Source organism: Gobio gobio (genome assembly GCF_949357685.1).
Source record: "Gobio gobio genome assembly, chromosome: 18".
NCBI lineage: Eukaryota > Metazoa > Chordata > Actinopteri > Cypriniformes > Gobionidae > Gobio > Gobio gobio.
In genome coordinates this window covers 50,781,037-50,793,536 of record NC_137111.1, presented here as the reverse complement: position 1 = coordinate 50,793,536, position 12,500 = coordinate 50,781,037, and the positions used below count along the sequence as shown (strand labels likewise).

The following is a 12,500-nucleotide window of genomic DNA, read 5'->3' as shown; positions in this document are numbered from 1 at the left end:
GAAGGACCAGTGGAGAACCGGCCACAGGGTCATGAAGGACCAGTGGAGAACCGGCCACAGGGTCATGGAGGACCAGTGGAGAACCGGCCACAGGGTCATGGAGGACCAGTGGAGAACCGGCCACAGGGTCATGGAGGACCAGTGGAGATCCGGCCACAGGGTCATGGAGGACCAGTGGAGAACTGGCCACAGGGTCATTGAGGACCAGTGGAGAACCGGCCACAGGGTCATTGAGGACCAGTGGAGAACGGGCCACAGGGTCATGAAGGACCAGTGGAGAACCGGCCACAGGGTCATGGAGGACCAGTGGAGAACCAGCCACAGGGTCATGGAGGACCAGTGGAGAACCGGCCACAGGGTCATGGAGGACCAGTGGAGAACCGGCCACAGGGTCATGGAGGACCAGTGGAGAACCGGCCACAGGGTCATGAAGGAACAGTGGAGAACCGGCCACAGGGTCATGAAGGAACAGTGGAGAACCGGCCACAGGGTCATGGAGGACCAGTGGAGAACCGGCCACAGGGTCATGAAGGACCAGTGGAGAACCAGCCACAGGGTCATGAAGGACCAGTGGAGAACCAGCCACAGGGTCATGGAGGACCAGTGGATAGCCGGCCACAGGGTCATGAAGGACCAGTGGAGAACCGGCCACAGGGTCATGAAGGACCAGTGGAGAACCGGCCACAGGGTCATGGAGGACCAGTGGAGAACCGGCCACAGGGTCATGAAGGACCAGTGGAGAACCGGCCACAGGGTCATGGAGGACCAGTGGAGAACCGGCCACAGGGTCATGGAGGACCAGTGGAGAACCGGCCACAGGGTCATGGAGGACCAGTGGAGAACCGGCCACAGGGTCATGAAGGACCAGTGGAGAACCGGCCACAGGGTCATTGAGGACCAGTGGAGAACCGACCACAGGGTCATGAAGGACCAGTGGAGAACCGGCCACAGGGTCATGAAGGACCAGTGGAGAACCGGCCACAGGGTCATGGAGGACCAGTGGAGAACCGGCCACAGGGTCATGGAGGACCAGTGGAGAACCGGCCACAGGGTCATGGAGGACCAGTGGAGAACCGGCCACAGGGTCATGAAGGACCAGTGGAGAACCGGCCACAGGGTCATGGAGGACCAGTGGAGAACCGGCCACAGGGTCATGAAGGACCAGTGGAGAACCGGCCACAGGGTCATGAAGGACCAGTGGAGAACCGGCCACAGGGTCATGGAGGACCAGTGGAGAACCGGCCACAGGGTCATGGAGGACCAGTGGAGAACCGGCCACAGGGTCATGAAGGACCAGTGGAGAACCGGCCACAGGGTCATGAAGGACCAGTGGAGAACCGGCCACAGGGTCATGAAGGACCAGTGGAGAACCGGCCACAGGGTCATGAAGGACCAGTGGAGAACCGGCTACAGGGTCATGAAGGACCAGTGGAGAACCGGCCACAGGGTCATGGAGGACCAGTGGAGAACCGGCCACAGGGTCATGGAGGACCAGTGGAGAACCGGCCACAGGGTCATGAAGGACCAGTGGAGAACCGGCCACAGGGTCATGGAGGACCAGTGGAGAACCAGCCACAGGACCAGTGGAGAACCGGCCTCAGGGTCATGAAGGACCAGTGGAGAACCGGCCACAGGATCATGGAGGACCAGTGGAGAACCAGCCACAGGACCAGTGGAGAACCGGCCACAGGGTCATGGAGGACCAGTGGAGAACCGGCCACAGGGTCATGGAGGACCAGTGGAGAACCGGCCACAGGGTCATGGAGGACCAGTGGAGAACCAGCCACAGGACCAGTGGAGAACCGGCCTCAGGGTCATGAAGGACCAGTGGAGAACCGGCCACAGGATCATGGAGGACCAGTGGAGAACCGGCCACAGGGTCATGGAGGACCAGTGGAGAACCGGCCACAGGGTCATGGAGGACCAGTGGAGAACCGGCCACAGGGTCATGAAGGACCAGTGGAGAACCGGCCACAGGGTCATGAAGGACCAGTGGAGAACCGGCCACAGGGTCATGGAGGACCAGTGGAGAACCGGCCACAGGGTCATGAAGGACCAGTGGAGAACCGGCTACAGGGTCATGAAGGACCAGTGGAGAACCGGCCACAGGGTCATGGAGGACCAGTGGAGAACCGGCCACAGGGTCATGGAGGACCAGTGGAGAACCGGCCACAGGGTCATGGAGGACCAGTGGAGAACCGGCCACAGGGTCATGAAGGACCAGTGGAGAACCGGCCACAGGGTCATGGAGGACCAGTGGAGAACCGGCCACAGGGTCATGGAGGACCAGTGGAGAACCAGCCACAGGACCAGTGGAGAACCGGCCTCAGGGTCATGAAGGACCAGTGGAGAACCGGCCACAGGATCATGGAGGACCAGTGGAGAACCGGCCACAGGGTCATGGAGGACCAGTGGAGAACCGGCCACAGGGTCATGGAGGACCAGTGGAGAACCGGCCACAGGGTCATGGAGGACCAGTGGAGAACCGGCCACAGGGTCATGAAGAACCAGTGGAGAACCGGCCACAGGGTCATGAAGGACCAGTGGAGAACCGGCCACAGGGTCATGGAGGACCAGTGGAGAACAGGCCACAGGGTCATGGGCGGCCGAGGCTCATTGATGCCCGTGTGGTCGATCTACAGACGAGCTACTGGAGCTCAAACTGCTCCAGAAGTTAATGCTGGTTCTGATAGAAAGGGCTCAGAATACACTGAACATCTCAGTTTGTGGAGTATGGAGCAGTCAGGGTGCCCATGGGGGACCAACACAATATTAGGAGGTGGTCGTAATGTTATGCATGATCTGTGATAATTCAGAAGCAGTCACAGTCATCCATTTAGAAGAGGATGATTCTGGGAAATAAAAGTGATGTTATTTAATTTCTGTCAGCTGAGGGTCAGTAACCACGAGTGTGTGTGTGTGTGTGTGTGTGTGTGTGTGTGTGTGTGTGTGTGTGTGTGTGTGTGTGTGTGTGTGTGTGTTTCAGTGTCGATCGACGGTGTGGAGTGGAACGATGTGAAGTTCTTCCAGCTGGCTGCCCATTGGCCGACTCACGTCAAGCACTTCCCTGTGGGCGTCTTCGGCTACAGCAAACCCCTGTGACATCACGCCTCGCCCCGACAGACGTGTGTGTGTGTGTGTGTGTGTGTGTGTGTGTGTGTGTGTGTGTGTGTGTGTGTCTGTCCAGAAGCCCCGCGACTTTCAGTGACGAGTTTCCCATGGAAACGTCACTGTCCTCAGTTCATTTATATCGTGTGTGTGTGTGTGTGTGTGTGTGTTTTTTACTCTACACACAGCTCTTGTAGTGTTTTATATGAATACGAGCTCGTGATGAAGCGTCCGTGACGGGTGCAAACCTCAAGCACTTTCTGTTGTTTTTGCTACTTTATCATTTCTGTGAAATCCTGTGGAGAATGGTGCATGATGGGACGCGTGTCGAGTGTGTTGCTGTGAAGTTAAATGGAGTTTTTACCCTAAATGTAAAACCTGTGATATTCTGATGAATCTATAGTGAACCTGCCTTTACAAAGCACATGACCCCTGACCCCCCGGCACTTTACTAAACCTGTGTGTGTGTGTGTGTGTGTGTGTGTGTGTGTGTGTGTGTGTGTGTGTGTGTGTGTGTGTGTGTGTGTGTGTGTGTGTGTGAGAGAGAACGTCATGACTGAAGCTTCCTGTCACATGACACCAAGCCCAGCTTCAGTTCTGATCGTGTCTGCATCAAATCAATAATCTCCCGTGTGTTTGACGGAATAATCGCTCGAACTCTCGCTGAGCGCTAACGAGCTATTATTCCAGCTGATGAACCGTAAAACACCGACAGCCAATCAGAATCCTTCCTGCTTTATAGAGCGTTTAACCCTCATCTGTCTCATCCGAAGTGTCCAGAAATCTTATTTTATTTGTGATCTTTTTTTTCGTTTTCTTTGTTACACTAATTACACATTTAAGAGTAATGTTAATATTACTGACCTTACTCCAGGGTTGAGCTGCATGTAATTATGCATAATTTACTGTTATTACTACATTTAACTGTAAAATAAAGTGTTACCGATTTATTTAGATTTTTATTTGATCGATTAATAGTGAATAAATTGTAATCTAACACATTCTTTCACCTTAATTTCAAAAGAACTATACACATAACCCTCAGGCGTCTCTGCTGACCTCTGGTGGAAGAGTAATAACATCACATGATCTTTCCTGACTCAATGTCAGCTTCATTTATTCAAACTACACATGTTGACCAATGTGCTTTACAACATCTAGGTAAAAAAATAAATAAATACAATATTAATAATAACACATTAGTACTTTGTCTTCAGTCAGGGCTCGACGTTAACACTGGTCCGGGACGAGTGAATAATGAATAATATCCAGGGAATCTCCAAAATACAAGAATGATTCTGCATTAATGTGGTGTAAGTGACGATCGAAAGTAGATAATAATATATAACATATAATGAGCTGACGCGAGGAGAAATCACAACAAACAGCATAACAACAATCTCATAACATTATTTAATACGGTTGTAATTGTTCAGTGTAAATGATTTAATTTGATTGGTAATAGCCCTACAGTGTCTTAATCTAGTTTAATTTACTGATCAAATTTAAGAATATTTAAAGCTGAAGCATAGCCTATATTTAATAAGATTATGGAAAAAAATGCCCTTTATAAAAAGTTAAAAATATCTCAAAGATGCAGATTTAAATATGTCAAAGCTAATTGAACACTGGTGAGAATATTGCTTCTGAATAAATTTCACACACACATACACACACACACACACACACACACACACATACACACAAAAGTAATAAAATATAAATTTCTGGACAAGCACATTTTTTACTCGGACGAGTGAATGACAGATTTTCTTGTCTGAAGCTCAAGCACATGAACCGGTTTAATGTCGAGCGCTGCTTAAGTTGTGTTTTAGAGACGTGTACGGAATCCGCATCTCTGACATTCATGAGTAAACTACTCCAGAGTGGAGGCGCTACAGCCAATAATGCACAATCCCCTTCAGGCTTTACTTCATCCTGGAATCTGAAGTAAATGTTGAGTAAAGTGTTCTTCCCGCTCGATATTCAGTTAACCAATCTGATAAAGGCCATGCAGAGATTGATCTACTAGTGAAAGCAACTTAAAATCAATCCTGTTCTGAACTGGAGACCAGGGACGGAGTGTGTGTTCGTGTTTTTTAATATTCATTCATCTTAAATTTTCATTTTCATTTTGGACCTTCTGCAGCCGAGGCTTGACTAATTCCCTTATATAAAGCCTTACAGTAGTCCAGTGTTGATGATATGAGGGCATGCATTGCGATTTCGAGACTCTTCAATGTCAGACAAGATTTCCTCTTGGCCAGATTTCTCAGATGGAAAAAGCTAGACTTTACAACATGATTGAACTTTAGAGAGCTATCAATAAAACGTTCATTAACAGCGGGCCAACATTAAACTCTGCTGCGGCCTTAGCTCCTCTGTATTGTTTTCGTTAAGATATAAGAAATTAGAGGTCAGCCATGCTTTAATATCAGAGGCAGGACTTTAACAGCATGATTTTTAAAACATCACAGCTTCATTACAATGATATGAAACTTGGTGACTTTTCTAGCATTAGGGATGTAAACATACATGATTCAAGCATGCTAATTCGTCGTAAAAAAAAAAAAGTAGCATTCATTGTCTTCGGTCATAAATGAGCGACCACAGGAAACGAATGGGAAATCTGCAAAAACACAAATTCACAGAAAAAAATCTATATTCCTAACAAACTAAAAAAATATCTAAAACTTTATGATAAATAATCTTTGAGTTTTTTAAATATATATTCAAATCCATCAAACAAAATAATTAAATGTGTTGAAAAGAGAACTAGTGAATTCTCAAGCCTCTCCTCTAGTGGTGACACACATGGTTGCATCATTTCTTAAATAATTCCAAAAGAGGGGCTAATCTGCCTTCAAAAATAAGAATATTCTGAAGGCCTAGTCTCTATTTTAACCTGAAATACTGCAATAATAAAAAATAATAAAAATTGTATAATTTTCAATGGCAAAATTAGACCATAATTATTACATAAATATAAAAAATTACCATCAAATCATCTCAAAATACAAAATTAAAAAGAAAAAATATTATTGAAGAAAAATCAATTGCATTGGTTTTACTGGGGTGGAGGAAGTTTAATTTTTAGGTGTCCGGGAAGATGACCAATACGCCCCCTACAGGAAGAGCACCAGAGGGTTAAAGGTTCTAGATTATTTCTAGTAGTTAACAGTAGATATATTTGTAAATCATCCATAAAAATATCCCCCAGTGGAAGCATGTAAAGTGAAAAGAGTAGGGGCCAGGACGGAGCCTTGAGGCACACCACAGATAAGCGAAGTCGCTCTCGGTGTGTATGATCCAGATCGCACTGCCATGCTTCTGTCAGTCAAGTATGATTTCAACCAATTTAGGGCCTTACCCTGTAACCCCATGTGAAAGAGCACCATCTATTATAGCGAAGGCTATATCGAACACTAACATCCACAGTCAGCAATAAATCATTCAAAACTTTTACACGGGCTGTGTCCGTGGAATGATCCTTCCTAAAGCCGGACTGGTGAAGTTCACCAATCTTATTCTGTTCTAAAAAACATGTAGCTGACTAAACACCACTTCTTCTAAAATTTGGACAAAAAAGAGAAATGAGAAACTGGTCTAAAATTCGTCAAGTCAGTCGGATCTGAGTTGTTTAGTTTTTTTAGTAGAGGTTGCACAAAAGCCTGTTCCAGCATGTTAGGAAAACCCCTGATCTAAGCTTTTATTTACAATCTGAAGAAGACTAGATAGAAACCATGGAGGAAGCGTATCAACAGCTGACCCAGTAGCTTTCAGTCCACTTACAATTTCCCACTGAAATATAATACGTTCAAACTGATTAAAAACAGTCACAAGTCACCTGCGGGATCGTCCTTCTAAGATTCTCAATCTTTGTTTTAAATGAATTAAGAATGGGGCTGAATCTACATTTAATATAGGAGGGTTTATTACTGTATTTATAATAATAAACAATGTCTTAGGATTATTAGCATTATTAGCTCGACAAAGTACTTAGATTTAGCTGTTTTCACAGACCAATCTTTAAGTGCTTCCTAAAAAATATTTTTCTTCCACTTTCTTTCTGCCTGTCTAAGACCTCTTTTATCTCATCATTTAACCATGGATCAGACCTAACTTTGCGCTGTTTTTTTTTTGGGTCTAACACTTCTTTACAGGCTGAATGCAACCAGTACAAGTGCTCATCAACACCCTGGTCAGTGGTTGAGGAGATTCTACATGTGACGCACTTTGAGTATTAATGGTGAATTATTAGATGCCCTATAGCTCTCTATAGAGCGGATGAGCGGCTCCGCTGGGTCCTAAAGTTCTGGGGCATTCAGAGACGCATGTACACATTATAAAATCATCTGTGTACTGAAGCATCCTCACATTCCTATTGGGGTCCTATTTGTTGCGTGTGTGTGTCCATGGTTCAAGTGCGACAACAGATTTGTGTCCGATGAACACTCAATTTGTAATTTCCGGGTCAAAATGACCCGAGGGACGGATGAGGGTTAAAGGACATGATGTCACGGGTGTGAGCGTGACCCTTTACACACGTGTTTACTTCAGCTGTGGTCATGTGACTCAAAGGAAACACGTGAATGAAGACATATTTAGCATGTGTTTCATAACCGCACACGTCCGGAACAATCAGGAGCATCATGGGAGATCGAGTGTGTCATCAGTTCATCTTCAACACGTTATAGTTTTAAAGGTGCAGTGTGTAGTATTTATGAGGCTCTAGTGACAGAACTGCAGATCTGTTCTCAGTGGTGTATAAAGACCGTTATGTGTTTATGACTTGAGAATGAGCCGTTTCTATCTACACACACCGCGGGTCCCTCACAGTGAAGACGCCATTTTGTCGTTGACTTACAGTGAAGACGCCATTTTGTCATTGACTTGCAGTGAAGACGCCATTTTGTCGTTCCCTTACAGTTAAGCCGCCATTTTGTTGTTCCCTTACAGTGAAGACGCCATTTTGTCGTTCCCTTACAATGAAGACGCCATTTTGTCGATCCCTTACAATGAAGACGCCATTTTGTTGTTCCCTTACAGTGAAGACGCCATTTTGTTGTTCCCTTACAATGAAGACGCCATTTTGTCGATCCCTTACAATGAAGACGCCATTTTGTCGTTCCCTTACAATGAAGACGCCATTTTGTTGTTCCCTTACAGTGAAGACGCCATTTTGTCGTTCCCTTACAATGAAGACGCCATTTTGTTGTTCCCTTACAGTGAAGACGCCATTTTGTCATTGACTTACAGTGAAGACGCCATTTTGTCGATCCCTTACAGTGAAGACGCCATTTTGTCATTGACTTACAGTGAAGACGCCATTTTGTCGTTCCCTTACAGTGAAGACGCCATTTTGTTGTTCCCTTACAGTGAAGACGCCATTTTGTTGTTCCCTTACAGTGAAGACGCCATTTTGTCGTTCCCTTACAGTGAAGTCGCCATTTTGTGCCGCCATGTTTCTACGGTAGCCCTAAAGGGACAAACTGCTCTACAGAGCGCTAGCTACTCTCTGCTGTCTCAGATGGCCACATCTGTGTCCTGTGTGGGCCACCGTAGCTTCTCTCTGTGCCTCAGAAGGGGGGATGAGCTGGTGCAATTCACAACCTCCCCACTAGATGCCGCCAAACGTACACACTGCACCTTTAACTGTGTCCCAGTATCTCATTGGGCTGTGACTGGTGTGTGTTGAATGTTTCCTGGTGCTTGTCATGTGACCCTCATGTTTGCTGATGAATGTCTTCAGATGGTCAGTCTGTCCTCCCAGAGTCCTTCACTCACAACGGCACAGACATGAGCACACCCCTCAGCCAATCAGGATCACCCATTCACCATCGGGTCAGTGTGTGTGTGTGTGTGTGTGTGTGTGTGTGTGTGCCCATCATGAGTGTGTGTGACAGGAGAGGTTTGGGTAAATGCTGACCGGGTGGATCATCACCACTATGAACTCTTTCCACGGGTGTGTTGACATCATGTCCCGAGGGGAGTGTGTGTGTGTGTGTGTGTGTGTGTGTGTGTGTGTGTGTGTGAGAGAACACACTCCTAGAACACACGGGACGCTGCACAAGACTCATATGACAGACTTTAATGTTACAGACGCATGTTTTACATTGAGATGTGATTTTCTGTCTGTGCTTCACACGCGGTTGTGTTTAATAAAAGGCTCTTGACCACAGATGTGTGTGTGTGTGTGTGTGTGTGTGTGATCATGTCCTGGCGCTGGCGGCGGGCGGACTGATGAAGCTCTTCATGGGTGGCAGGGGTCTGATCTTGCGTCCTGCCCAGCCGCCCTTCCTCTGCCAGCGGCCGCTCGAGGGCCGGATGCCCAGCCAGCGGTTACGCCCCGCCTTACCGATGATGCGCTTACTGTGATCGACATTCGACACGCGGCCCACAGTCACCACACACTGCTCCAGCACCTGAGGAGACAACACACACTCATCACAACACACACACACACACACACACACACACACACACACTGCTCCAGCACCTGAGGAGACAACACACACTCATCACAACACACACACACACACACACACACACACACACACACACACACACTTCTCCAGCACCTGAGGAGACAACACACACTCATCACAACACACACTCACACACACACACACACACACACACACTTCTCCAGCACCTGAGAGGAGACAACACACACTCATCACAACACACACTCACACACACACACACACACACACACACACACTTCTCCAGCACCTGAGAGGAGACAACACACACTCATCACAACACACACACACACACACACACACACACACACACACTTCTCCAGCACCTGAGAGGAGACAACACACACTCATCACAACACACACACACACACACACACACACACACACACACACACACACACACTTCTCCAACACCTGAGAGGAGACAACACACACTCATCACAACACACACACACACACACACACACACTTCTCCAACACCTGAGAGGAGACAACACACACTCATCACAACACACACACACACACACACACACACACACACACACACACACACTTCTCCAACACCTGAGAGGAGACAACACACACTCATCACAACACACACACACACACACACACACACACTTCTCCAGCACCTGAGAGGAGACAACACACACTCATCACAACACACACACACACACTTCTCCAACACCTGAGAGGAGACAACACACACTCATCACAACACACACACATCACAACACACACACACACACACACTTCTCCAACACCTGAGGAGACAACACACACTCATCACAACACACACACACACACACACACTTCTCCAACACCTGAGAGGAGACAACACACACTCATCACAACACACACACACACACTTCTCCAGCACCTGAGAGGAGACAACACACACTCATCACAACACACACACATCACAACACACACACACACACTTCTCCAACACCTGAGAGGAGACAACACACACTCATCACAACACACACACACACACACTTCTCCAACACCTGAGAGGAGACAACACACACTCATCACAACACACACACATCACAACACACACACACACACTTCTCCAACACCTGAGGAGACAACACACACTCATCACAACACACACACACACACTTCTCCAGCACCTGAGAGGAGACAACACACACTCATCACAACACACACACATCACACACACACACACACACACTTCTCCAACACCTGAGAGGAGACAACACACACTCATCACAACACACACACATCACAACACACACACACACACTTCTCCAACACCTGAGGAGACAACACACACTCATCACAACACACACACACACACACACACACACACACACTTCTCCAACACCTGAGAGGAGACAACACACACTCATCACAACACACACACACACACACACACACACACACACACACACACACTTCTCCAACACCTGAGAGGAGACAACACACACTCATCACAACACACACACATCACAACACACACACACACACTTCTCCAACACCTGAGGAGACAACACACACTCATCACAACACACACACACACACACACTTCTCCAACACCTGAGAGGAGACAACACACACTCATCACAACACACACACACACACTTCTCCAGCACCTGAGAGGAGACAACACACACTCATCACAACACACACACACACACACACACACACTTCTCCAGCACCTGAGAGGAGACAACACACACTCATCACAACACACACACATCACAACACACACACACACACACACTTCTCCAACACCTGAGGAGACAACACACACTCATCACAACACACACACACACACACTTCTCCAGCACCTGAGAGGAGACAACACACACTCATCACAACACACACACACACACACACACACACTTCTCCAGCACCTGAGAGGAGACAACACACACTCATCACAACACACACACATCACAACACACACACACACACACACACACACTTCTCCAGCACCTGAGGAGACAACACACACTCATCACAACACACACACATCACAACACACACACACACACACACACACACACACTTCTCCAGCACCTGAGGAGACAACACACACTCATCACAACACACACACACACACACACACACACACTTCTCCAACACCTGAGAGGAGACAACACACACATCACAACACACACACACACACACACACACACACACACACACACTTCTCCAACACCTGAGAGGAGACAACACACACTCATCACAACACACACACACACACACACACACACACACACGTCTCCAACACCTGAGAGGAGACAACACACACTCATCACAACACACTCATCACAACACACACACACACTTCTCCAGCACCTGAGAGGAGACAACACACACTCATCACAACACACACACACACACACACACACACACACACACACACACACACACACACACACTTCTCCAACACCTGAGAGGAGACAACACACACTCATCACAACACACACACACACACACACACACTTCTCCAACACCTGAGAGGAGACAACACACACTCATCACAACACACACACACACACACACACACTTCTCCAACACCTGAGAGGAGACAACACACACTCATCACAACACACACACACACACACACACACACACACACACACACACACACACACACACACACTTCTCCAACACCTGAGAGGAGACAACACACACATCACAACACACACACACACACACACACACACACACACACACACACACACACACACACACACACACACACACACACACACACACACACACTTCTCCAACACCTGAGAGGAGACAACACACACTCATCACAACACACACACACTTCTCCAACACCTGAGAGGAGACAACACACACTCATCACAACACACACACACACACACACACACACACACTTCTCCAACACCTGAGAGGAGACAA

At 47.5% G+C, this 12,500-nt stretch overlaps 2 protein-coding genes across 4 annotated transcripts in view; one reads left to right on the top strand and one right to left on the bottom strand.

Annotated features, from left to right (window-relative positions):
- The window catches only part of LOC307141833 (phosphofurin acidic cluster sorting protein 1), a gene marked incomplete at its 5' end in the record, with an annotated part of 35,750 nt that extends 29,631 nt beyond the window's left edge, over positions 1–6,119 (top strand). The window contains one exon of the mRNA XM_079842285.1: positions 2,987–6,119. Coding sequence (XP_079698411.1) covers positions 2,987–3,102 — 116 coding nt within the window. The 3' untranslated portion in view covers positions 3,103–6,119. The remainder of the gene's footprint in view (positions 1–2,986) is intronic.
- A 3,065-nt stretch (positions 6,120–9,184) lies between these two features.
- mrpl2 (mitochondrial ribosomal protein L2) overlaps positions 9,185–12,500 on the bottom strand; it is a 15,989-nt gene continuing 12,673 nt past the window's right edge. For 2 of the 3 annotated variants that reach the window (XM_079842771.1, XM_079842772.1), the window contains exon 7: positions 9,185–9,533. In XM_079842771.1, coding sequence (XP_079698897.1) covers positions 9,321–9,533 — 213 coding nt within the window. In that variant the 3' untranslated portion in view covers positions 9,185–9,320. Of the gene's footprint in view, positions 9,608–12,500 lie in introns of all 3 variants that reach the window. The other variant, XM_079842773.1, reaches the window with a different exon arrangement.